Raw genomic sequence first — 24,690 nt, forward strand, 5'->3', positions numbered from 1 at the left:
ACTGTGTGAGGACCATAAGGGTCTTTGGGGCACACAGATGCAGGGGTTTGGGGGTGTTGGCTGGCTGGCCCAGGGACCTTGGGATTAAGGTTGGGGCACCCACCTTCACTAGCTGAGACAGTGGGAGTCCTCACATTTTTAGTTGGGTGTCTATAACGTGCTCTCTGAGCCAGCCCAGGAGCAGCTTAACTTTGTCAAGGAGCACGGGTGACTTAGATGATGGAAAAACAATGACATCTTCTGGGAAATCGACAGGAAGGGTTTTAACATTAGTCGGGGAGAAAGCCCCTTGCCAACACCCACTTTCCAAGCCCCTCTGCTCCAATAAAAACAAGTGGCCAATATAGGGACAACCAGAAGGAAGTGTAGGGCCACGACAAGGCAGGAGTGGTGGCTGCTGACGTAAGCGTTCAGCTTTCCATGGTGGTAGCAGGAGAAATACCTGGTCACGGGCAGAACACAGGAGCCACTGGGAAAAGGAGAGGCTCTTGGCAGGGTTGGGCAGGAGTGTCAGGGCCCAGAAACTTGCCCTACGGAAGTGCTGAGTTGAAAACTATTTTCAAAATTACGGCTACTATGGCCCAGAAATGGTGCATAATTTAGCTTTTTAATTCATTCATCAGCTCAGAAGGCAGCTATAACTTTCCCACTGTACGGGTGAATAACCCGAGGCTCAGAGATTCCATGAAGTCCACAGTGACCTGGCTGGAGAGTGGGTGAGCTGAGACTGGACCTCATCCAGCTGGTGCCTCCTGCTGTGGAAGCCATGGAAGAGATCTCACTCCTGAATGGGACTCTGGGTGAGACAGCGTCCCAGAGAGCAAGGTTGCCCAGCCAAGAACGGCATGTCTTCTCTTGTCTGCCTTGCAGACATCCCTGAGTCACTGACCGCCAGTCACCTTGCTGGGAAGCCCCCTTGGTCATACGAGTATGGACAGACCTCTGTGCCGGGGACATCACCACTCAAAGCAACTTGTTTCTCGATTTTTCCATCCAGGGACTCAGATCACAGAAGGCTGGGGAAGCAAGATGGAGGGTGCTGGCCATAATGACCCAAGGACTGTGAGGAGCCGTCAAGCACCATGGCAAGAGTGTGGCCTTGGGGGTTGCCTGTGAGAGCTCAGTCGTGTCCAACTCTTCGCGACCCCATGGACTATAGCCCGCCAGGCTCCTCTGTCCATGGGGTTTTCCAGGCAAGAATCCTGGAGTGGGTTGCTATTTTCTGCTGCAGGGGATCTTCCCAACCCAGGGATCAAGCCCATGTCTCCTGCAGATGTCCCTCTATCATGTTGGTGCCTTCTAAGAATGTGTGACGTGGCGAACCCGTCCCCTAGTGTGTCTCGGGCAAGCAATTCCAGCAGTGCCTGCTGAGAGCTGGGCCTGGTGCGCCCGCCTGGTGCACCCGCCACGGCTGGAGCAGCGGGTGTTCTGGGGAACTGTGCACATGTGGCCGGGAGTTCTTTGGTGAGAGCATCACTTTTGTAACATTTGACCTCTTCAAAGGACGGCATTTAAAAACTTTATGTGCTGATGTCTTCTATTTCCTTTATTACTTCTCATGTTGACCCTCCCCTATTATTACTTGCTCTGGATTTTATACCTGGTAATAATGATGGTGAATAACACATTCAATTGTAATTCTTCACTTTCATTAGTAAACTGACTTAGTCTAAGAGCAGGCCAGGATTTTGTCATAGACAAGTCTTAATAAATACACCAACATAACTGTATCTTTAATCTACCCACCCCACCAGGGACTTGAAGACGGCCCCCGCTGTCCCCCATCAGAGCAGGTCTTAGAGCCCAGCCCTGCCCGGCGTGATCAGTGGATTTTTATTCAAGTCACCTAAAGCCAGCTGTGGCCTCCACTGCTTTCCACAGGGGGCTGCTCAGTTTATTGTTAAAATTCCAGACAGTTCCAGGCCCCACAGGAGATCTTGGCCAAAGGGATGCCCCCGTCTGGCTTCATGTCAGCTGGGACATGTGCTGGGAAGAGTCTTGACACGGCATCAGAGTCTGTCCTGTCCAGCCGGTGAAGGCCAGCCCCTAGAGGGGCAGGCCCTGAGGGGTGCTCTCATTCCGTCCTCACAGTAACCCTGTGAGTTTTCATCCCCATCTTACAAACGGGGCAGCCACAGCGTGGAGACGTTACGTGACTCGCCCAATGCCACAAAGCCTGTGAGTGAGAGCCAGGACTTGAGCCAGGCCCTCCCCAGCTGCAGAGCCTGGGAGGCTGTGCCATGGGCTCCATCTTCGCTCCAGGCTCAGTGCCACCCCAAGAAGCCTCCCCTGAGCCCTCTGCCCCTCATCCCTTGCTCTGACTCTGAACAGACCATCTCTCCAGACCAATCAGCAGAGACTCTGACTGTTATAGACTTGCTTCACTGTCAAGTTCTGGTCTTAACCGGGTAAACAGATGACAGTCCTGGGAGGGCAGGGGTCAGAGAGCGGCATCTGCGTCCTCTCTGGGACCAGCGCAGGGCCTGGCACACGGTAGGGGCCACCTCTGTCTTCCCTGATGAGGCATCACTTGCCATGGCCTCACTGGCCGCGGTCAAGGCCCCACCCGTCCCCTCCCGGCTCCCCCGAGAGGAGGCTCACTGGGCCTGGCCTTCCCTCCCAGTGTGGGCCTGGGGTTGGCTGACGCTCAGCCCCTCTCCTCTGCCTGGTCTGCAAAGAGTTCACCATCATGTTATTGGAAAGGCTTCCAAGTGCTGGAGGCCAGGTTCACTCAGAGGGTGCACCACGGGAGGAAGGAGGGTGGGAGGTGGGGGGCAGGGAGGGAGCGGGTAGGGAAGTGCCTCTCAGAGGGGAGCCCCAGAAAGAAGGCAGGGAGGAGAGGGCAGAGGCCCCACAGCTGGGTGTGCACCAGGCCAGCCAGGGGCCCACCGCCCAGGGCCCCGTCCCCTGGGGCAGCCCCTATGCTCCATCCTTGGCTTCACTCCATTTGTTCCCCAGCCTTCCTGGGGTCCAGTGTCACCTTGAAGAAACCCACTGGCCAGTAAGAAATTGTTCCACCCACCCAAACACTGACCTGTGGTCTTGTTTACTCTAGCCTGTCCTTTCAGAAGTCCCTGGTTCTCCCTGCCCTGCACTCCAACTGACAGTCCTCCCCAGGATGCCCTAATTCTGGTCATTCTCACCCCAAACCCCCACCACCCCGGGGCCAGGTCTGCGCCCAGGCCGCACAAGCAGGCATGATATCGCTTGATCAAGGTGGTCCTATGAGGTCCCCATTCCCACATAAAGTGCCCCCACACTCTGCCCAGAGGTCCTGTGCTTTATCTTCACACCTGAAGTGTCTCCCCGCCCACACGCCAGGAGATATGTCCTCTTTCTAAGAAGTGTCCTCTTTCTAAGACAGACATCCCACAAAGCGGGTAACACAGTAGCCAGCATCTTGTATACCTTGGTGTGAATTAGTGTCAAAGATTGACTTTCTCCTAACGACCGGGTCAGATCATCAGAAAGAGAGGACAGAGTGGAAGTCCTGATGCTATGAGGCTGGGCGGCTGGGGTGATGCCGAGCACAGAGTGACTTCTGAACGGACAAGCTGCACGCGGGGGAGGAGCTTGAAGCGTGGAAGAAGGGCACGTCAGGGCCGGGAAAAGAAGCTTCGCTGCCCTGCACAGGTACTGCTGAAAGGGAGGGTGAAATACTAGGGGCTGAACATACACTCAGGGTCTTCAGGGCTTCCCAGTGTCTCTGTCACTTGGTGAGAACCCCGAAGCGTAGGCAGTCCATACTCTTAGAGTGGGGTGTTCACCAAAGATACGCACAGACACAACACGCCCGCCCCCCGCCCCCCAACCCACAATCCAAAAGAAGATACAGCAATGCCCAGAAAACTGCCTCAAACATATTCCCTTCTAGCTAGGCTGCCAACAGAGGAGGCCCCACAGAGCAGCGGAAGGCGGATCAAGCCTGTGTCCTTTTATTGAAAGTTCTACGCTTCTAGAATTTCTCCTCCGCAGGTCCAGGCCAGGGAGACATTCATCCCCATTCAAATGAACCTTCAAGGTTCTTCCTTCATTGGGAGGGGAAAAAAAATAATTCTCTCGAGCCATTCCAGAGCAGTGGCTCTCACGTCGCCCAGAGTGCTATTGTGTCTTCACCAGGAAGGCCGGGCGGGCACAGACTCTGGGCCTCACCTGGCCTTTCTGCTCAGGAGGCGGATCTACGACTGTACCACCCCCGCTCTGCCCTGCTCCCTCACCCTCCAACAGCTTTAATAAACACCGATTACTTCAGTCCCTCGGGCGCAGCTGTCCGTGAGTTGTCCAGTCAGGGGTGTTGGGGTGGGTGCCAAGGGCTGGATCTCCAAATAAACCAGCCCTCCCTTCCCCTCCTCTGCCGCCTCTCCGGAGCGGGTGGATGTTGAGGAGGAGGGCACGTCTCTGGCTGAGACCAGGGGTGACAGAAGCGCTTTTCTGAGCCGCCTGCTGAGGGTGGAGCCCCAGTGGGGGAGGGTGGGGGAGCAGAGCTCAAAACAGGGTGAGAGGTGAGGCCATCCTCCCCATGTGTCATGAATCCAGGCCTTTCTAAAACCCTCCATCCTAATCAAGGAGCCCTGAAACGGCACCGCGAGGGGCTAGCCTTAGGCCGCCTCTCTGGTTAAAACGTGCTGGCACTTTATTCGAGGATAGAAACAGAGTATTAGGCAATTTGTCATCCACAGGAGGTGTGTGGGAAACGGCTAAATGGATGAAGGAACAAATGACCGACACTCTGGGCCACTGTTAGAAACAGCAGTAGAAGAAGGGGAGGAAAGCTCCAGGGGCTTCAAGGGAGGCGGGTAGGGATGCCACCAAGGGGCTGAGAGAAGAAAGGGCTGCCAAGCCAAATTCTACCCCATCACTGTTGTGCACACAGCCAGCCAGGCAGTGCGTGCCCTCGAAGAACACGACTGCCTTATCAAGTAACTGTCACTTGCAGCTACACCTTCCTCCAAGAAGTTGTGATAATTGTCCTCAGAGAACGTGAAAATAGAGAACACTCGGAACTGTCATAACTGAACTTCAGAAACCATGCACTCAAGGGCTCTCTGCATTTTTTTTCAGCAGCAGAACCCCCCCTTGTACAAATAAAGTTTCATGCAAAAACAGACGCACCCTGAACTGTTCTGCTTGAATCAGCTCTATGAATCCCCTTGGAGATACCTGTCTAATCCAACTCCTTGTTTCAAGCAGGGAAACGGAGGCCCAGAGAGGTCAACCTGTGTTCTCAGGCTCCATCACAACCACCTCCAAGTACCTGGTCTCCTCCGCTGAGCATCTACTTCAGTACCTCTTGGGTGGGGTCCTGGCTCATATAATCTTTAAAAGGGTCACAAGGTGACAGGCGTCAGGTTTAGGCACTGCTGGATTAAGCACTCGTTTGCAGGTGAAGAGTAAATTAGTAGCCAGATCTGATCCCAGCTGCCTGACAATGATTTCCAAGAGGTATGGAATTAATTTCCGGTGCTGGGTTTTGCTTATATTGAACTTGAGGACACCGACAGTGACTCTAGCATGTTCTGGTAAAAGGGTAAATTTTTTGGTAATCTTTGGCAGTCTTTCAAACTAGGTGAGCCCCACCGTACCACCTGGCTCACGTCTATCTCTGTCGAGAGTGTGACTCCAGTCAGTCCCACAGGTATGACAATGGGGAAAAAGACTATTTCATTATGGAGCTGAAATACCAGTGAGAACTAGAGCACTCAGCCACACCAACCGGTTTTGGATGAATCAATGGATCCTGCTGGCAGCTGGGGCCCAGACAAGAACGGGATGAAGAGGCCTTGAGTTGCCACCTGGTTAAGATGTTAGCTCTCTAATGGTTTTATTTGTGGTCCCAAAGGGGTCATTTAATGCAATAAAAAGGTCAGGATCTTAGTCGAGCCTCCACCAAAGCCCTGCACATTGGAGAGCTTGTCCAATGGATGTCACACTCACTTCCGTTCAGGTCAATTTCTTCCTTTTCCCGGGCCTATCTTTCCATCAGCAGCTGCATCTGGATAAAGTGGGGTTGAGGGAATGGGCCCCACTGCCGGCTCTCTGGAGCACTGCTTGGGGAAACAACCCTTGTGTCCCCCATGGGACACTGCACTGTCCCATAGAAAGTGAGAGCGAAAACCTGGTCAGAGGTCTGTGACGTGCAGGGGAAACATCAGGCTGGGAAGGATGATCAAGAAGCGGAGACAAACGGATCTCACTACAGGTGTGGTAAGCAAACGTGACCACGGATTCCAGAATATTTCCTGGCTGCTGCCTCCTTGAACATATAAGCCCCTAGAAAATAGGATGGCTACAATTACAAAAGCAGATACTATCAATTAATGCTGTCAAAGACATCAAGAGTGTGGAATCCTTACACTGCCGATGGGAATGTGAAATGGTACAGCCACTGTGAAAAACAGTCTGGCAGTTTCCCAAAAGAGCTACCATCTGACCCAGGAATTTCACTCCCAGGTATATATCCAAGAGAAAATGCTAACCTATGGCCACACACAAGCTTGCACACAAATATTCACAGTGTTACTGACAAGAGCCTAACATGGAAATGACCCAGCGTTCCATCAAAGGATGACTGAATTAAAAAAATGTGATATATCCATACAAGGAACATTACTCAGAAATAAAAGGAAATAAAATAGCGATACATGTTACAGTATAGTTGAACTTTGAAACATTATGTGAAGCGAGAGATGTCAGTCACAAAAGGCCACATGTTCTATGATTCCACTGATATGAAATGTCCAGAAGGCAAATACATTTAGAGACAGATAGCAGACGATTGGTGACCTAGACCTGGGGAGTCGGGGTGAAACGGAGAGTGACTTCTACTGGTTATGGGATTCTTTTCGGTTGTGATGAAACTATTCTAAAATTGACGATGGGTAGGGTAGCACAACTTTGTAAATATACTAAATGTATACTAAATATACATTCTAAATGGGTGACTTGTATGGTATGTGAGTTACATCTCAATAAAGTTGCTACGAAACAGAAAAACAAACCTTAGAAAAGTGCCTGCTGTTTAGGTTTTGCTGACTAGAGGCACCCTCTGCTAGACTTCCCAAGGGCTTAAAGGAGGGCAGGTATCTACAGGAACTGGGGTCACTGTCACCTCTTGCTTTTACCAGGAGCTTCACAAAACCAACGAATCAACCCATTAGCTCCAGGAACAACAGAACCATCAGCGAGAACCCACAGCCAAAGAAGCAAGAGCTGTGAGTGTGCATATGTACACATGTGTGTGTGCAGTCAAGGCAGAATTCTCCTGAAGGCCAAGTTCAGTTCCATGACATTATTTGGGAAGGTCACATATACATTTGCTTCTGGTTTGTATCCCATTTGAAAACGCCGACACTGACCATGTACTCTATTATTAGGCAATTTTTTCCAGTGTGGTGTCTCGGTGGTGCTCTACACAATTTGTTTGGAGGCTAAACTAACTTTTTGAGTGATGAAGAACATCCCACCCCGGGGTTCTGGCCTAGGAAGGGCAGACTTCGGTTGTGCCAACTTTCCCATCCTACACCTCACGTGACCCGAGCCAGGCCACCCCTGGGAAAGAACTCTTACCCCGAGGGAAGCTTCCTTCTTTCTGGCTCGCTGGCCTCCTGCAGGTGGAGGGGAGCCGGGGGACGAGGAGAGGGAGGGAGGCCCACTCTGGCTGGTCCCCTTCCAAGCAAAGGCCCCGGAGGAGGGGGCCTCCCAAAGGGAACAGAAGGGAGTGAGACAGGAGAGCATACGTTCTGCTCTTTCTAAACACGGGCTCAAAATGGATAAAGGAAAAATTAAATTACGCCGCAACTCTGAAAGTCATCCACTGAAGATAAACCCTCCCTTCAAAGAAATTACTCATCTTACTCCATGGTGGTATCTCAGGGTGTCTCAGTATTCAAATGTATTAAGCAATGCATAATACAATTATACACATATAATACAAATTATGCACAATGTATAATACAAATGGCTTGTGTCAAAACTCTACTTTCCAAGTTATTATCATCAATTTTTTTCTTTTTTGCTAAGTCATGAGAAGTCCAGCAACTTAAAAATCCAAACAAAAACTAACAAGAACACGCGCGCAAAGATGGAAAAACATCCTTCGTGGAAGTTACTATGAGGCGAGCAGCTTCAGAAGGGAAAAAACACAATCTCTGACTAATATGAAGGAGACTCCAAATTGCTCTTGGCAACAATCTCTCAACCCTAGATTCCCCTCCCTCTATTCATCTCCACAGTTCCCAGCCAAAGGAAAATAAACTGAACAGCTCTCTCCCTGGCCCAACCTGTAGGGCTGCACGGCTGAGCAAGCATTGAGCAAACAGACATCCCCATGCAATTATCCACCTGTGCAATCGTGGTAAACACCGGGCAGCCAGGCAGGGACTCACCGCTCTGACCGGGCCGATCATCTCGATATTGGGAGAAAAATGCCTTTATTCTGGCACCACGACATCAAAACAAGCATAATATGATCTCGTGACTTCAAACCCAAGAGATTTTCTTTTTTTAAAAACAAGGAAGAGGAAAACCATCCTCCTAGGAAGAGTGGGTATCAGTTCTGAAGAAGGAAGGCCCCAGAGCATCCCTCAGAGTGACTTAGCTTCAAGACAAGATTTATCAGTTCACCTTCCTCACAAAAGTGAGAGTTAATTCTCGAGGTGGTTCTCGTACACCTATTACACCATTCAAGATGGAAGGAGAAGTTAACAGACCAAATGTCCTGGAATATTTATGGCCGTTCTGTCTCTCAAAGATTCATCTGACAACAATTTTTTTAGGGCAGATATGTCAGGTCAGCGGAAACGGAGATGGACAGGAGCATGGGGAAATGGCACTGCGAGTGGAGATACAGTGGAGAGAGCACAAGCTTTTCAGTTGAGTCCTGAAACACCCTGGCAGGCGGGTGTGAGCCGCTCTGAGAGCTCTGCACAGTCCAGAGACCTGGGTTCTAGCGTTGGTTTTGCTACCAAGTGCTGTGAACACGGACAAGCTTCCCCAGTGGTAGGATTCGGGGACTGGCACTCCCGCTGCAGCTCTGAGAGGATGGCAAGTGCCATCCCAGCCACTGAGGAACGAGGGTGGGGGTGGCAGGATGATGCTCTGGGGTGGCTCTCTGCCTGGCTGGCACGGATGCACAGAGGTGCCAGTCCTCCTGGAGGCTGCATGGGGCTCTTGTCATCTTCAGCTGGGATGCGCCAGAACTAAAATCTCATCACAGAACCCATGATGATAAACCAATAATCTGAACGGCAGGGTCTCAATCAGCTTCATGGGCACTCTGTGCATGCTATGACGTCTCTTGGAGCCAAGGACCAGTCCTCATGACTGAAGCTTGGGGACACTCATCATTCCAGTCGCCCACCCCTCTCCTTCCCCCAGGCCTCCTGCTGCTACTCTTTCGTGGCCATGCTTCTGGAGCACTTCCCCACATTCCATCTCACTTCATTCACTCAGTACTCACTGCCCACTCTCCTCTCCCAGCGCCTGACCCTGCCGTGCACACATTACTGAAGGACTATTACAAATACTATTCCCACTGACAGAGGCCAGAGACCAGGTCAGATTCCCGTCACGACACTTAGCATGGTGCTTGGAATCACACGGTAGACAATATCAGTTCAGTTTCGTCGCTCAGTCGTGTCCGGCTCTTTGTGACCCCATGGATTGCAGCACGCCAGGCTTCCGTAACAGTTGCTAAATAAATGACCGACTGATTGAATGGAAAGAAACTCAGGTTCAAGAAGGTGAACAACGGATGTAACATATACCACTGCTGCTGCTAAATCACGTTAGTCCGACTCTGGGCAACCCCATAGACGGCAGCCCACCAGGCTCCGCTGTCCCTGGGATTCTCCAGGCAAGAACACTGGAGGGGGTTGCCATTTCCTTCTCCAATGCATGAAAGTGAAGAGTGAAAGTGAAGTCACTCAGTCGTGTCTGACTCTTCGAGATCCCATGGACTACAGCCTACCAGGCTCCTCCGCCCATGGGATTTTCCAGGCAAGAGTACTGGAGTGGGGGTTCCATCGCATTCATACTATTTTTGTACAATTATACCAGAGTGATGTGGAGTCCTGTCTCCTCAACTAAAACTCAACATTCTAAAAGATGGGTGGTCGAAGAGGTAGCTTGGATTCCTGGCTCTGTCACTAGGTAGCGTGGTGGCTGACTTAACCTTTCTGAGCTTCAGTTTCCTCATCTGCCAAGTGGAGTTAATGTTTCCTATCTGATGGGTTATGCAGATTAGAGGAGACCTGGTACATGGGAGATAGTCTCTGAATGTCCCCTTCCTCTCCTCCCTGCCGGGAACCTCTCTGGCTTATCTCCCAGTCTTGACTTGGCAGGATAAGCCTCAGGTTCTACAACCTCCAGGCCTGTACTCTTTCTGTCTCCCTCCCTCGGGGTCCTGCCCCAGTGCCTCCTCTTAGCTGAAGCCTTGGGTGACCTCTCTTCTCATATCCCACACTGGCTCTCCCTGCAGTCTCTCCAGGTCACCCTGCTTGAGCCCTAGGTTTTGCTAATTCTGTGCAAGCCTCATTCATCAGTACTGGACGACCCTTGGTGGTGGCTCAGGCCGGAGTTCTTTCCACCTCTCCCAGCAGGTCCTGCGAGGTGTTTGGTGGAATCCTAGTCTATCCGTTTTATGAAGTTCTGGAACCCACGCTGGAGGCCTCCGGGGCTAGGTGGCACCAGCGTCAGTGGTTCTGTGTAAGAAGCGCTGGACTCACCTGGCCCCTGGCCTTCCAGTCCCTTCCCTGTGAAAACGGGGTGATGAGGGCCGTGGGGGCTGTCCTTGGGTGGTAGTTTGGGAGAACATCGGAAACAGTTCCAAACACCAGGCTCAGATGACAGAGCACAGGCTGACTCAGTCATCTTTTAGGAGGGCGGATTTCTTTCCCCTTTCAGCCCAGGTTGGGCCTTAAGGGGAGAGGGTGGCACCCAGCTACTTTCTCTTCCTGGGGATCTAACCAGAGGAGGTTCTAATCCCCAGGACTTAAAACCGGGTGAAGGAGCAGAGCTGAAACTTGAACCTGGCAGGGCCTTCGCCCTTCCTCTCCCTCCCCTTCCATACAATCTTCTATGACTCTAGAGAAAAACTGCCTGATTGTTTCAACCACTTCCTTTACATTTTCATACTTCTGCATTTGGAGGGCTTTGGAAGGGGTACGCCCCCAGTCGGCCAATGAACGGCGGCGGCCTCGGGCTGCCTCCTGTGCCCGGAGAGCCCAGTACCTGGGTTAAGAAAGAGGGCAGCGGCCCTCAGCCAGGACAGCAGAGGCCAGAAACCAGGACGACCAGACCCGACGACCCTCGGAGCCCTCACTACAGACAGGAAAACTGCACCGCGCTGGGCTGTGTAGCGGGGTGCGCGGTCTTTCCAGAGTTCCTCCCAGGCCAGCCCGTGGCCCCTGCAGGGAACCGGGGCTCGGGAGGGTGCGACGGGGGTCCGACCGCCTCGCGAGCGAGCTCCGGGATGTCCCGGCTTAGCTCCACGCCCACCGACGCCCACCCGCCCGATTCTGCTTGCGATTCAGCCCAGGGACCGCGGCTGGACTCCCTCCGGCTTGCGCAGCGACTTGTGCCAACTCCCCCTTTCATTCCTGCCCCTGTCCTAACTTCTGCCAGGAGTTGCCTTGGCTTCCACACCACCTCCACCCCCAACCAAATTTTTCGTCTGATATTGGAAGGAGGCAAGCTTTTTTTTTTTTTTTTTGGTGTTGGGGGCGCGGGTAGCAAGGTATTGAAACTAACTGTTCATCGGCCACTACCTTCCTGAGTGCCGCTCGCACTCCGCTGTCCCCTCTCCGTCACCCCAGAACCTGCCGCGAGGGCGGCGGGTGCGGGGAACGAGAGCAGAGTTGCTGCACCCCGAGTCCCCGGTTCTTTCCTGCGTTTCGCCGCGCGCCCTGCATAAGCGCGGGGGCCCCAGCACGCTCGGCTCCAGCCCCAGGGCGGCTCTGAAACTCCTCTCATTCGCCGCCACCCAAGCCGCACGAGCGCCAGTCGGAGCCGCCACCCGGGCCCGGGATCCCCTCGGTGGAGCGCGAACACCCGCAGCGCCCGAAGAGAGGACGCAGCCGCCCGGCGCCCGAGGGGCCTCCCCCGACCCCAATCCCCACCCTTCCCCACCCAGGGCCGCCTGCCCAGAGCCCCAAGCCCATCCCAAGCCCGCTCCGGTCCGGTCCGGTCCGGTCCCAAGGCCGCGGCAAACCCACCTGGCCGCCCCGGGGACGCCGCTCGTGCCCGGGTCGTGTCCTGAGCGCCGCCAGGGTCCCGGGCTGGGAATCCACGCGGCAGCGCAGCTCAGGGGAGCCTGCCGCAGCCGGCGGGAGGTTGTCATTGATTCGTGCAGGGCGAGTTAAGCCATTCCAGGAGTGGTTTTGAGAGAGCACTCCCACCCCTCCCTCCAACCAGAAGTATTTGGCAGGCAGCCCCTTTTCGTCCACCTGTACTGTTGAGCGCGGACCGGGACCAATTTCACCAGTCGCGCTTTACACCTCACTTTTTGATATGCAAAGTAAGCCCTTTGCTCAAAGGGAATGCAGAAATGGAAGCAGGGTGATGGAGGAGTTCCCCGCCCCCCACTTTCCTCCTGGATCTCACCATTTTTTTTTTTTTTTTCTCTAATATTTCACAAAATGCCTTACCATTTATCTCAAATCAGGGGCGGCTTTTCATTGTCACTGTCCCCCCACCCCCAATTCTGCATGTCTTTTATTTTTAGAGGCAATTTGATTCCCATTTGCCTGAAACCTGAGCCCAATAAAATTACTGGAATTATATGTTTTCTCTTTAAAGGGTCGTGAGTGTAACTTACCAAATAAAACACTGCACAGCAAGCATTCAAGTGGCAAGTGACAAAGAGGGAGGTGCAGGAAATAGGCAGAGAACCCTCCACTGGGTTGCCCAGGGGAACCTGGCCCAGAAGGAGTCCTGAGGCCTGAGGTGGGGGGTGCCTACGGCCGCTCCTCCCCAACAACAAACAGTATCACCAGACTTGCTTTGGCTTTGCTCCTTTCTAAGACTGACTCAGAAATGCCAACCAGAGACCCAACAGTCCACATTTGGGGTGGGCCAGCCACCAATCCCAGAAAGGTGTGGCGGGGCGCCCTTGCCCAAACTGTTCCTTGAAACCACACACCGCGCCCTTTTCGAAAAGTGCCAGCTAGGAGGTGCCTGCTGCTGTCGGCCCTCTTCCCCAATAACTGTCCTTCATTTGGGGCGGTGGGGGGGGGACCTTCATGAACTCCTTGGTACCTAGGCTGGCAGTTCTCAGAAGTGGGGGAGGAGCTGGGGGTAAGGGGTGGGATCCTTCTTCCCCGGTAACCAGCTCCCCCTTGTGAGATGGAGAATCAGCAGGGAACAAATGAGACCAAAGAGAGGCCTGGACCTCACCACCTCTGCCACCAACACGAAGCACCCTAAAGCCAAAGGTAAACCCCAAAGGTCCATCACTCTATGAAGGCCAAGGATGGGACGGAGGGTTTGCAGCACGCCAGGAAGAATGGGTCAGACTTAAATGCCTCCTCCAGCAGGTGCCCCCTGCCTGAAATCCCAGTGTTAATGATTCATCCCGTTGTGGGGCACACCCAGCAGAGAGCCTGCTCCAGGCAGGCAAATTTGCTTCAGGAAGGCAGGAAGGGTCTCTCTCTGTGTAGTTCTAAAACTGTAAATACCCATGGGTTTGGGGCAAGAGTCCCTACAAAGGGCTGGAAGGAGTTTGTCAGATTTTCTCTGTATGGTAGGGGATCACGGATAGCAGCCTGTGGGGGAGCAGAGAGGTTTGGAAGCAGGGAGGGATGAGGAAGGCAGGGGAGGGTAGGGGAGGGGGTGCGAAGTCAGGGAATTGAGCGCTGGAGGTCAGAAGGGAAGGTGCTTAATCAGGGCAGGTGGACAGTTTCCAAGACTGGATGACTCCATAGCTTTTTATCAAAAACTCCCGGAACACCCAGACCAAAGAATGAAAAGTCAAATCCCTTTGTCCACAGAGGCGCTAATGAAATACCCAGTCAAGCGCAACTCCACACTCCACTCCCAGGCCCCGTGGGTGAAGGTGCCAACGCATGACCTGGATGGAGTCAGGATCAATCCAGAGGTGTTAGCTGTGTGCCCACAAGTTGAGGTTTGGTTCTGACTGCCTGGGTGGAGGTGGGGCGCCGTGGAGTGCCACCCTCGGAGCCTCAGGTCTTGTGAGGAGAGAAAGCACCGGTGGCTTGTCGGCATGGGGTGGGGTCCACAGAGCACTCTTCGGGGTCCATTAAGGAGCCGGGTCCTGCAGTCATGAAGATAGAACTCCTGGAGGGGGGAGAGGGCTCCCGGAAGCAGTCCCTCAGGCCTGGAAGTTTGTGCTGCTGTGAGCAGGGGTGGGAGTGAGGGCTAGGGGACAGGGCAGCTGGCCAGGCTTATGGGGTTCTTCCAGCAGATAAACCATCAGGCCGACAAGGGAGACCCAGTTTATGGATACAGCTTCCAGCTAAAAGGAGAGAGTGCAGGGCAGGGCCTGCTTTGGAGGGAGCGAGGATTGGAGCACCTCTTTCAAACCCAGCTGGAGCTGGATGTGGGCAGAAGGGGAGGAGGCAGGAGGCCGCAGGGAGGGGTGGTGGAGAGTTGCATGCCCAGCCCAGCCTGCCCCTAGGCGGCTCCTCCTAGCAGGGCTCTGGCCCCTGGACCTGAAGGAGTGTCTGAGTAGGCCAGTGGGTGGTGCCAGGGCTGACTGTATTGCAGCCAAGAGCCCCGGGGGAGAGCTGGCCACGGTCCAGCCCGCTGGCTGGGTACCTCGGTGGACAGTGGATGTCATTGCACCCTCCGCCTTAATCACTGTGTGTGCGTGCTAGGCTGGGACCCGCCCTTTCGGAAGGGCTGTGGGCAAAAAGTGGGAGCCCTGCCCCAGTCCCCCTCCAGCCTCGCCTCTCCCCTGTTCTCAGCCCCCAAGCCAGCTGCCTCCTGAGAACAGGAACATAAAGGAGTCTTGGCGGGTGGGTGGGGGTTGGCGAGAGAGGCTCCCACAGCCACACAGAAGGGGCTCAGGGCGGGCCAGGCTCTAGATCTGTTCCTGTGCCTCTCCTCTGGGGAGGTGGTTCGCCCCCTCCCTCTTACTCACCCCCCCTCCCCCTCCTTCCCGCCCCACCCCCTTCCTGGGTCAGGTCGGTCAGAGCACTTGGAAACAGGCTGGCTTACAGACGCCTTGCCTTCCACATCTGCCTCCAAACCCACAACACACTCTTGTTCCAGGGCGGATGAAAGTTCCTGCTCCAACCACCAAGCAATGGCTCAGAAGGCTAAACAGAAGCACAGGCAGCAAATCGGCTACTGTCAACTTGCAACTTCAGTGGTGCCCGGTCCTCAGCTGTGATGCAGGCACGCAGACAGCTTCTGTCTGGGCGTGCACGCTTACCGAATGTCCGTATATACATGTGTAGAGAGGTGGACACAGAGACAGGCCGTGTCATCTGAGAACACTAATCACTGCCAGCCATGGAGCATCTAGCCCCTCATTTAATCCTTGCAGCCACACCAGGAGGTAGGTCCTTTCATTCTCTCCCCTTTACTGATGAGGAAACAAGGGCTCAGAGAGGCCATATCACTTGTTCGAGGTCACACGGCTTGATAAATCATAACCACTGGACATAACACCTGTGTCTTTGGACTCTGCTGCCCAGAGGCTGACCCCAGGCTTGGCCTCTGGCTTTTTGTCTGGTTCCTACAACTGGCTCCCTAAGGAGCAGTTTGCTTTGCTGGTGTGTGTGCCTCGATTTCCCCACCTGCTAAGCAGGCAGAGTAATGGCTCTTACTGAATTGAGAGGCTGTTATTGGCCAGGAGGAGGCTGAGAGGGAGGTTAGGCTTCGGTGAAGCACTAGAGCGAGTCTTCCCTAGAGGATGCACACGGCACTGGGGTTGAATGTTTCTCAAGCTGGAAACCCGGAATCACCCTTGCTGCCTCTCTCTCCTTTTGCCACCTGCCCCCCAACCCTGCCCCAGCCATCCATCCACGTGTAAGACTCAGATCTCCACAGCAGACCTCGGATCTACCTTCTTCCTGCCTCCTCCCCGACGGCCCCAGCCACCACCCCACTCCCCTTGACTTGTGCAGGCAGGACCCTTCACCGGCCCCCCTGCCCCGACTCCTGTCCTGTTCCTTCCACCCAGCACCGCCCAGGTAATCTCCAGACGTGCATCTGGTCACATCGCAGAGCACTTAACATGTGGGCCAGATGGCTCTCCACGGCCCACGAGGCACAGAGAAATCCCTGCCCCTCTCTCCACACCCACCCCTGCCTCCCACCCCATCCTCCAGTCACAGGCAGACACGCCAGTTCCTCTGCCTTCCTGTTGTGGGAACTTCCTTGGCCTGCCTTGCCCTCCCCTACCTCAGGTTGTGAAGACACGTCACCTCCTCAGAGAAGGCTTCCTTGACTACCGCAGATAAATTAGAAATCCCGTCCCTCCTCCCCCACTATTTGTTTCTGACCCTTAGTCAAAGCACTCATGCAGCTTGCATACTTATATCTGACGTCATGTTTACATTGAACTGGTGGCTCAGATGGTAAAGCGTCTGCTTGAGATACGGGAGACCCGGGTTCGATCCCTGAGTCAGGAAGATCCCCTGGAAAAGGAAATGGCAACTCACTCCAGTACTCTTGCCTGGAAAATCCCATGGATGGAGGAGGCTGGTAGGCTACAGTCCATGGGGTTGCAAAGAGTCAGACACAACTGAGCGACTTCACTTTATACTGAACTATATTTGACTGTCCCTCCCACTAGAACAGAGGCTGCTTGTGGGCTGGGGACCCTGTATGTCTTTTTCACTGTATATAGTTGGGCTTCCCTGGTGGCTCATTGGTAAAGAACCCAAGAGACTCGGGTTCAATCCGTGGGTTGGAAAGATCCTGGCAGAAGAAACTGGCAACCCATTCCAGTATTCTTGCTTGGGAAATCCCAAGGACAGAGGAGCCTGGCAGGCTGCCATCCAAGGGGTCGCAAAGAGTTGGACACAACTTAGCAACTAAACAACAACAAAAACATACCTGAAAAACACAAATAAACAAAAAACATATTTGATACAGGTTAGCCTCCTGACAAATACACTGGGGGAAAAAAATGCTTATAGAGAAAACCCTAGATCCGGGAGACTGGAGGACTGGCTCTAGTCCTGGCTCAGCCACTGGCAGGCTGCGTGCCCCCGGAGGTATCACCCGCCCTCCCCCATCCTCATCCTCGTCCTCTGTAAGGGGGAATGATTCCCAGGTGGCTCAGAGGGTAAAGCGTCTGCCTGCAATGTGGGAGACCCGGGTTCGATCCCTGGGTCGGGAAGATCCCCTGGAGAAGGAAATGGCAACCTACTCCAGCATTCTTGCCTGGAAAATCCCATGGATGGAGCCTGGTGGGCTACAGTCCATGGGGTCACAAAGAGCCGGACTCGACTGAGCGACTTCACTCAGGGGGAACTATGGGTGAGATGACCGCCAGGAGCCTGAGCAGGTCGACATTCAGCAGCCAGGCTGGCTTTCATCCTTGGAGAATGAATGTGTAGGTGCTAATAAACAAACGAGGAGAGAACCCTGGCTGTCAGGCACTCGAGAGGGCTTTGGGACGGATTTGCTTCTGCTGTTGGCCCCCGGCTGACACTTGATGCGAATCAGCTCACATCCCTGAGCACTCCTCCCACGACACCCCGCTCCCTGCCACCTCTGCACAGGCTGCCACACGAGTGTGGAAACAGGACCACACACAAGTGTGGTCCAGAGCAAGTGAACCAGTAGGAGACCCAGTCGGGGCAGATTTTATCTGGGGATTACCAGCCAACAGCCATGCTCCCCCGACTCGCCACGTCTGAGGGCCCAGCCTCTGAGGAGGCCTGTGCGTGCGTGTCCGTGGCTCCTACACCCGTCACGCTGCTTGGCTTTCACAGCGACCCTGAGTCCCACTCTGCAGATGAGGAAACTGAGGCTTAGATTAAAAAGCGAGTGAGTGGCCGAATGGAGCTCTTTGAAATCAGAGACGCAAAACTCTCGTGAGGTTAATATTCTTATAAAAACTTATGTATATGATTTTAAAGAGAATATGATGTAGCTGAAAAAACAGAGGCGAGAAGGTGACCCATAATCCCACCACATGAGGCGATGGGACGGCCACAGGGCAGGGCCCCTAGTCTCTCTCCAGGGCTTCAGTGGCCATGACCTACCTCCCCGCAACTGGAGTAGACAGTTCACGCCCCCCACCCCAACCGCCTCATTAAACACAGGCTTCACCCGCCATCCTACTTTCAACAAATGTTTAATTAAACATTTAATTAAATTTTGAGGAAAACTCAACTGGCTGGAGTGGAAAGGGGCCGCTTCGGACACACCCGGCCGCTTCCAACAGGCCCAGCTTCCTGTCAACGACAAGCCGAGTCCTCACTCCTCTGAAGTCCCCGGTTTGTACTGTGCTCACAAGGATGTCCCTGTAATCACGCAGCTCTATCACTTTGATCCTCAGATCAGATTTTATTCACCTGTATTAGAATGCCAACATGAGATAACAATTCATCGGCTGTTGAGCATCGAGAACAGAGAGGGAGCCACGACTGAATCTAAGCGAAGCTTATACAGTCACAAAGTTTATCCGAATCTGCCAGTGGCCAGAGCTGCACTCACTTCTGCTCCTGGGTCTTAGGGCAGCAGACACATCACCCAGAACCCATTGCAGTTGACCGGACACCTTGATCTAACTCCCTGACTTCTTCAAGCACACAGAGGTGATCCAGGGAAGCCCCTGGCCTTTAGTTGCCCAGTCCAGTGGGCACTGGAGAAGAAAGTGAGGCCCAGTGAGGGTGGCCGGGTACTGGGAGCCCTCCTTCCCTCCTCAGGTGGGCTGGGAGACCAGCTGGAGCTCACCCTGGCCTCGGGTGGGAGCCTCTGAGAGGAGGTTCGGGCTGAGCACAGGGTGCCCAGGTGCCAGAACTGTTGTCTCCGGGGAAGTGAGGGCGAAGAACCCGGCCAGGCTGGGCTCACGGCAGACTCGGTGAGCTCAGCCTGGGGGCTCAGGGCTGGGGCCTCGCCTCCTGGAATATTGTACTGCACGGCACCCTCGGGAGGAGGGGAGGGCCGTGAGCTTCAGCAGAGCAGCTGGTGCTCTGGGTGACTGGGCCTGTCACCGGAGCAGGCCGGGCGGGCGTCCAGGGAGGAGGGCTTGGCCAGTGGGGGCAGTGGCCGGAAAGGGGCCACACTTCCGGCTGGGGAGGCAATGCCCCGTGTCCATTCCTCTATCCCTCTGCCTTTTTCTTTTCCCAGGTGTGTACTGATTGCCTCCCCGTGGCCCCCACTGCTTCGGCCGTGGCTATAACGTGAACACATCAGGCGACACCTTCACATGTCACGTCTCCATCCTCGTGGAGCTGATCATCCAGTAGGGGAGAGACAACGAACAGATATCCATCTACCATGAAGTCAGCTGGGTGAGGCCAAGTCTTTGTCCCTCGGTCTTTTCCTTCTTTGTCGCCCACGGCCTCTCACCTCATTTGATCCCCACCCCCAAGGGGCCAGGAGAGCAGGATTTATAGCTCCCACAGACAGTGAGGCAATGGGGTTGGGAGTGGGGAGGTGACTTGCCCAAGGTCATACTGGGCGCAGTGGTGAAGACGCTGCCTGTAACCCCAGCCGGCTGACTCCTTGCCCAGTGCTCCCAGTACTGTCCTCCCCAGCACAGTCACCTAGACTTAACTGCAAAGCAAGAGAGGACTTAACTCTGTGCTTCTAGCAATGTCCTTTTTTTTTTTTTTTGTAAAGGGGATATTTATGCACAGAGTACTAAAAAAAGCAAGAAAGGAAGGAAGACAAGGAGGGAGACAGAGAGAGAAAGCAAGGAAAGGAGGAAGGAAAGGAAGAAAAAAAAAAGGAACTAAGAATCTCAACCTCGAGAAACAACTAACTTACCTAATAGTAAATGACCCTTATGAGACAGGACCCCGTGGGTCTAGGCAGCCTAGGGAACTGAGGTCCCAGCTACACCAGCTGCAAACTCTAGCCTCAACCCAAATTTTCTTTGGTAAATAAGGCGAAAGTTGGCCTATGCTTCCTGGGTCCCTGCAAATGTGGGAGGCCCCCTAACCCAACCAGGCTGTTGATATCCTTGGGCATAGCATGGATGCCCACTTGTCCCTTAGCTGGTGTTCGACCAGGAGGAGGAAGGGTGGTGACAGGAATGGGGAAGATGAGGCAGGGCTGCGTGTGTGCGGGCACGCTCGTGTGAGTGTACTATACACGGAGACTGGTGAGTAGAGGGGCCAGCAGCTGGGCTGGGTGACTGCTGGGGAAAGGCTACACACCAGCCTCTTCTCTGTTGGATGAAGCAGTGAGCAGGGCTCCAACACCCTCCAGAAAAGTGTCTGCCCTCAATGGTCCCAGGGTGCTCAGGCAGAGGGTGGCCTCGCCCCTCCCCTTGTGCTGGTCAGCATGCCATTGCTGAGGTTGTGGGGGGGGGGCAGTGGTGAGAATGGCTAGCACAGCCCATGACCCTTCTTGAGGGTCAGACAAGCCAACCAGGCTGGAAGGTCAGCCCAGTGACCTTCACTCATTGAAGCTGGTGTTTTCATTAAGGTCAAGGGTAGGTCTGTAGGATGAATGGGAGAACAAGGCAGAACTGAATGGTCATGAAGGAGATCAAAACAAGGGCCTTGGCCTCCTACAAGGACCACATCAAAGAAAAGACTCACTGTTAACCCCCAAGGATAGGAAAATAATGATAATCATAATAGCTGCAAGCACTAAGGCATCATTTCTTTTAAACCTCAGCAACGATTCTATGAAGTCTATATATTATTATTCCCCTTTTAGAGAATGGCAGCTCAGAGCCAGGATTTGAACCCAGGTCACAATGACCACCATTAAAAATCACTTTTAATCCTGAAAAACCACATGAGGTAGCTCAGAATATTTTTGGCCTTTGAGTGGAGTGGGAGAAATCAGAGTGAGACAGAAGGTTCAGTTCAGTTCAGTTCAGTCGCTCAGTCGTATCCGACTCTTTGTGACCCCATGAATCGCAGCACGCCAGGCCTCCCTGTCCATCACCAACTCCCAGAGTTCACCCAAACTCATGTCCATCGAGTCAGTGATGCCATCCAGCCATCTCATCCTCTGTCGTCCCCTTCTCCTTCTGCCCCTAATCCCTCTCAGCATCAGAGGCTTTTCCAATGAGTCAACTCTTCGCATGAGGTGGCCAAAGTACTGGAGTTTCAGCTTTAGCATCATTCCCTCCAAAGAAATCCCAGGGCTTATCTCCTTCAGAATGGACTGGTTGGATCTCCTTGCAGTCCAAAGGACTCTCGAGAGTCTTCTCCAACACCACAGTTCAAAAGCATCAATTCTTCGGCACTCAGCTTTCTTCACAGTCCAACTCTCACATCCATACATGACCAGTGGAAAAACAATAGCCTTGACTAGACAGACCTTTGTTAGCAAAGTAATGTCTCTGCTTTTCAATATGCTATCTAGGTTGGTCATAACTTTTCTTCCAAGGAGTAAGTGTCTTTTAATTTCATGGCTGCAATCACCATCTGCAGTGATTTTGGAGCCCCAAAAAATGAAGTCTGACAGTTTCCACTGTTTCCCCATCTATTTCCCATGAAGTGATGGGACCGGATGCCATGATCTAAGTTTTCTGAATGTTGAGCTTTAAGCCAACTTTTTCATGCTCCACTTTCACTTTCATCAAGAGGCTTTTTAGTTCCTCTTCACTTTCTGCCATAAGGGTGGTGTCATCTGCATATCTGAGGTTATTGATGTTTCTCCCGGCAATCTTGATTCCAGCTTGTGCTTCTTCCAGTCCAATGTTTCTCATGATGTACTCTGAATATAAGTTAAATAAGCAGGGTGACAGTATACAACCTTGATGTATTCCTTTTCCTATTTGGAACCAGTCTGTTGTTCCATGTCCAGTTCTAACTGTTGCTTCTTGACCTGCATATAAGTTTCTCAAGAGGCAGGTCAGGTGGTCTGGTATTCCCATCTCTTTCAGAATTTCCAACAGTTTCTTGTGATCCACACAGTCAAAGGCTTTGGCATAGTCAATAAAGCAGAAATAGATGTTTTTCTGGAGCTCTCTTGCTTTTTCCATGATCCAGCGGATGTTGGCAATTTGATCTCTGGTTCCTCTGCCTTTTCTAAAACCAGCTCGAACATCTGGAAGTTCACAGTTCACGTATTGCTGAAGCCTGGCTTGGAGAATTTTGAGCATTACTTTACTAGCGTGTGAGATGAGTGCAAGTGTGCGGTAGTTTGAGCATTCTTTGGCGTTGCCTTTCTTTGGGATTGGAATGAAAACTGACCTTTTCCAGTCCTAGTCTCATTAATCATAATGGGGGAAAGCATTAGAGCAGACTCTTGTCTGAGGCTGTCCATGTTGTTTGGGTATCTCAAGGCCTAGCTTAAATAGCCATCTGCCTATTAGAGTTAGCAGGCTCACCTAGCAGTGAGCTCTAGGACCAATAAAGTCCTTGGTAAAGACTTTACACTTCATGGAATTCTCCAGGCCAGAATACTGGAGTGAGTAGCCTTTCCCTTCTCCAGGGGATCTTCCCAACGCAGGGATCAAACCCAGGTCTCCTGCATTGCAGGCGGATTCTTTACCAGCTGAGCCACAGGGGAAGCCCTCCTTGAAGAATAGGAAGGTGTAACAGTCTGCACTGTGTTCTGTAGGGGAGTATGGACTGCGGTGGTTGGAGCATGGCGCTGTCACTCGGAAGACGGATTTCAGTGGTGATGGGTAACTGATTGGTTTGGCCTTGCCAATGAGTGGCCCCGGGTTGAGAATCAGTGCTCTGCAAAGACATTGTTACTCACCTAGGTCTTTTGGGTATGTGCTGAGGGTGGGGGTGCGGAGCAGAGATCTCATGTTAAGCATGATTCTTTACATCAACCATTTTTAATAGCTGCATAGAGCACCAGCGAGTGGATACAATATCTCATACATAAGCACTCTGTCCTCTTGAACACTCGGAGCTTTTCCATATTATAGGTAATACTAGGATGAACATTCTTTTGAATGAACATCCCCCATATTTGGGATTATTGTCTTAGATTCTCAGAGAAAGGATGGGAAGTATATGAACATTTTCATGGCTCCTAACATATAGCGCTAAGTTGCATTTTCCAAAAAATTATTGCACTTTAGGCCGACCTGGCAATGTTCGAGAGTGTCAGTTTCACCACAGAAGCTGCCAGTATTTCCACAATTTCACTTTAAAGATAAGGAACGGAAGCTGGACTTGTCAAAGTGACCTGTGGCCTGTCTGAAGTTACGCTTAGTCAATGCCAAACTGGGGACAAGAACTCAGGGATGTCTTATTCACCAGCCAGGGTATTTTGCTGCTGCTGGCTTTCTCTACCTCCAACCAGGCAGGAGGGAAGCCATCAAGCCTGGCGCATCGTTCCCTCTCTGCCCCCCTCTCCCTGCCAGCTCTGATGTCAGCTGCCCAAGGAGCTCACGTTTCAGGGTTTTTCACTGTTTTTCTGCTTCTAAAACCCAGGCCTCTCCTCTCTCAAGCTCCCCACCTTCTGAGAACCTTCCTCCGATGGTTCAAAGGAAATCGTCACATACTTGAACTGTGGGTTAGATGTAGATAAGTGGGTGGGGAAGCAGTGGGACAAAGGCGAGGTGACAGCCAAGGGGAGAGACAAAGGCCAGCCAGACCGGCCAGAGCAGTGGGTGCCACAAGAGGAAAGACACAGCGAGAAGGTGGTTGGGCCTGATGTGCTGAATTAGGGAGTTAAGTCTAAGGGACTTGAGAGCATCCCTGGCCAGACACCTGCTGCTGTGGGGACACGGATTGTTTCCAGAGGAAAGCTGGGCAGGGCCCTTAACAGGGTATCTCGGAGGGTCTCAAAGGATCCTTAAACCCCCCAGCTAGACCATAAGCAAAACTACAAGAGTATCTGAGTATGCTCTTTTTCAGGACAGACAGCCCAGTGTGTTCATCAGATTTTCAAAAAGGTTTCTAACCAACTCCACTCCCCTTCCAAATTTCAAAGCAAAATTAAAATGAAAGGTTAAAGTCATCTAGAAATATATACTTTGTTCCTGAGTTACACACACACACACACACACACACAAACACATATATTTACCATGGTAAAAAGAGAGGAAATAATTATAGATGGTCCTTCTCAGATAGGTAGATGGTAGATAGATACGTAGGTAGGTGATAAATTGATAGATGATTGTAAATAATTGATAGATGATTTCTAACGATAAATGATTGACAAGCAATTGCTAGAACAGATCTATAGATAGCAAGTAGACCCAGTAAAGAGTTATTATTTGTGCCACCTGTTTTCTTCTTTTTTCCTGCGTGACAGGGAGCTGGTGGAGCTGGGAGGAGCTGGAAAACCTGGTCCTGAGGTGTTCAGATCACTGCCCTCCAAGAACGATCAGAGGCAAAGATAAAGCCTTTGTGAAGTGACAAAGTCAGTTAGTGGGAAAATGGGATTTGGTTTCACAACTTTTCCAGAGCCATCTCTTGCGTAAGACGGGACGCCCTTGAAAACAATCACAGTGAGCCCTTCTCGAGCACTTAGTGGGTGTCGGGCGCTGTGCTAAGTGCTTTACAAGTATTATCTTGTTTACTTCTCAGCAGCGCTGGTGATTCGGGCAGTACTATACCTCCTGTTTTACAAGAAAGGAAATGGAGGCCCCGGGACGTGAAGTCACCAGCCCCA

General features: G+C 52.6%; 1 protein-coding gene across 7 annotated transcripts in view; it reads right to left on the reverse strand.

The window, feature by feature from the left end:
- ZBTB7C (zinc finger and BTB domain containing 7C) overlaps positions 1-24,690 on the reverse strand; it is a 383,514-nt gene that overhangs the window by 96,300 nt on the left and 262,524 nt on the right. Inside the window, exon 1 of one of the 7 annotated variants that reach the window (XM_070361651.1) lies at positions 12,213-12,589. The exons of the other annotated variants lie outside the window; for them this stretch is intronic. Coding sequence (XP_070217752.1) covers positions 12,213-12,337 — 125 coding nt within the window. The 5' untranslated portion in view covers positions 12,338-12,589. Of the gene's footprint in view, positions 1-12,212; positions 12,590-24,690 lie in introns of those variants that run through there. 7 annotated transcript variants of the gene reach the window in all.

Source organism: Bos mutus, chromosome 24 (assembly GCF_027580195.1).
Source record: "Bos mutus isolate GX-2022 chromosome 24, NWIPB_WYAK_1.1, whole genome shotgun sequence".
In the NCBI taxonomy this organism is placed as follows: domain Eukaryota; kingdom Metazoa; phylum Chordata; class Mammalia; order Artiodactyla; family Bovidae; genus Bos; species Bos mutus.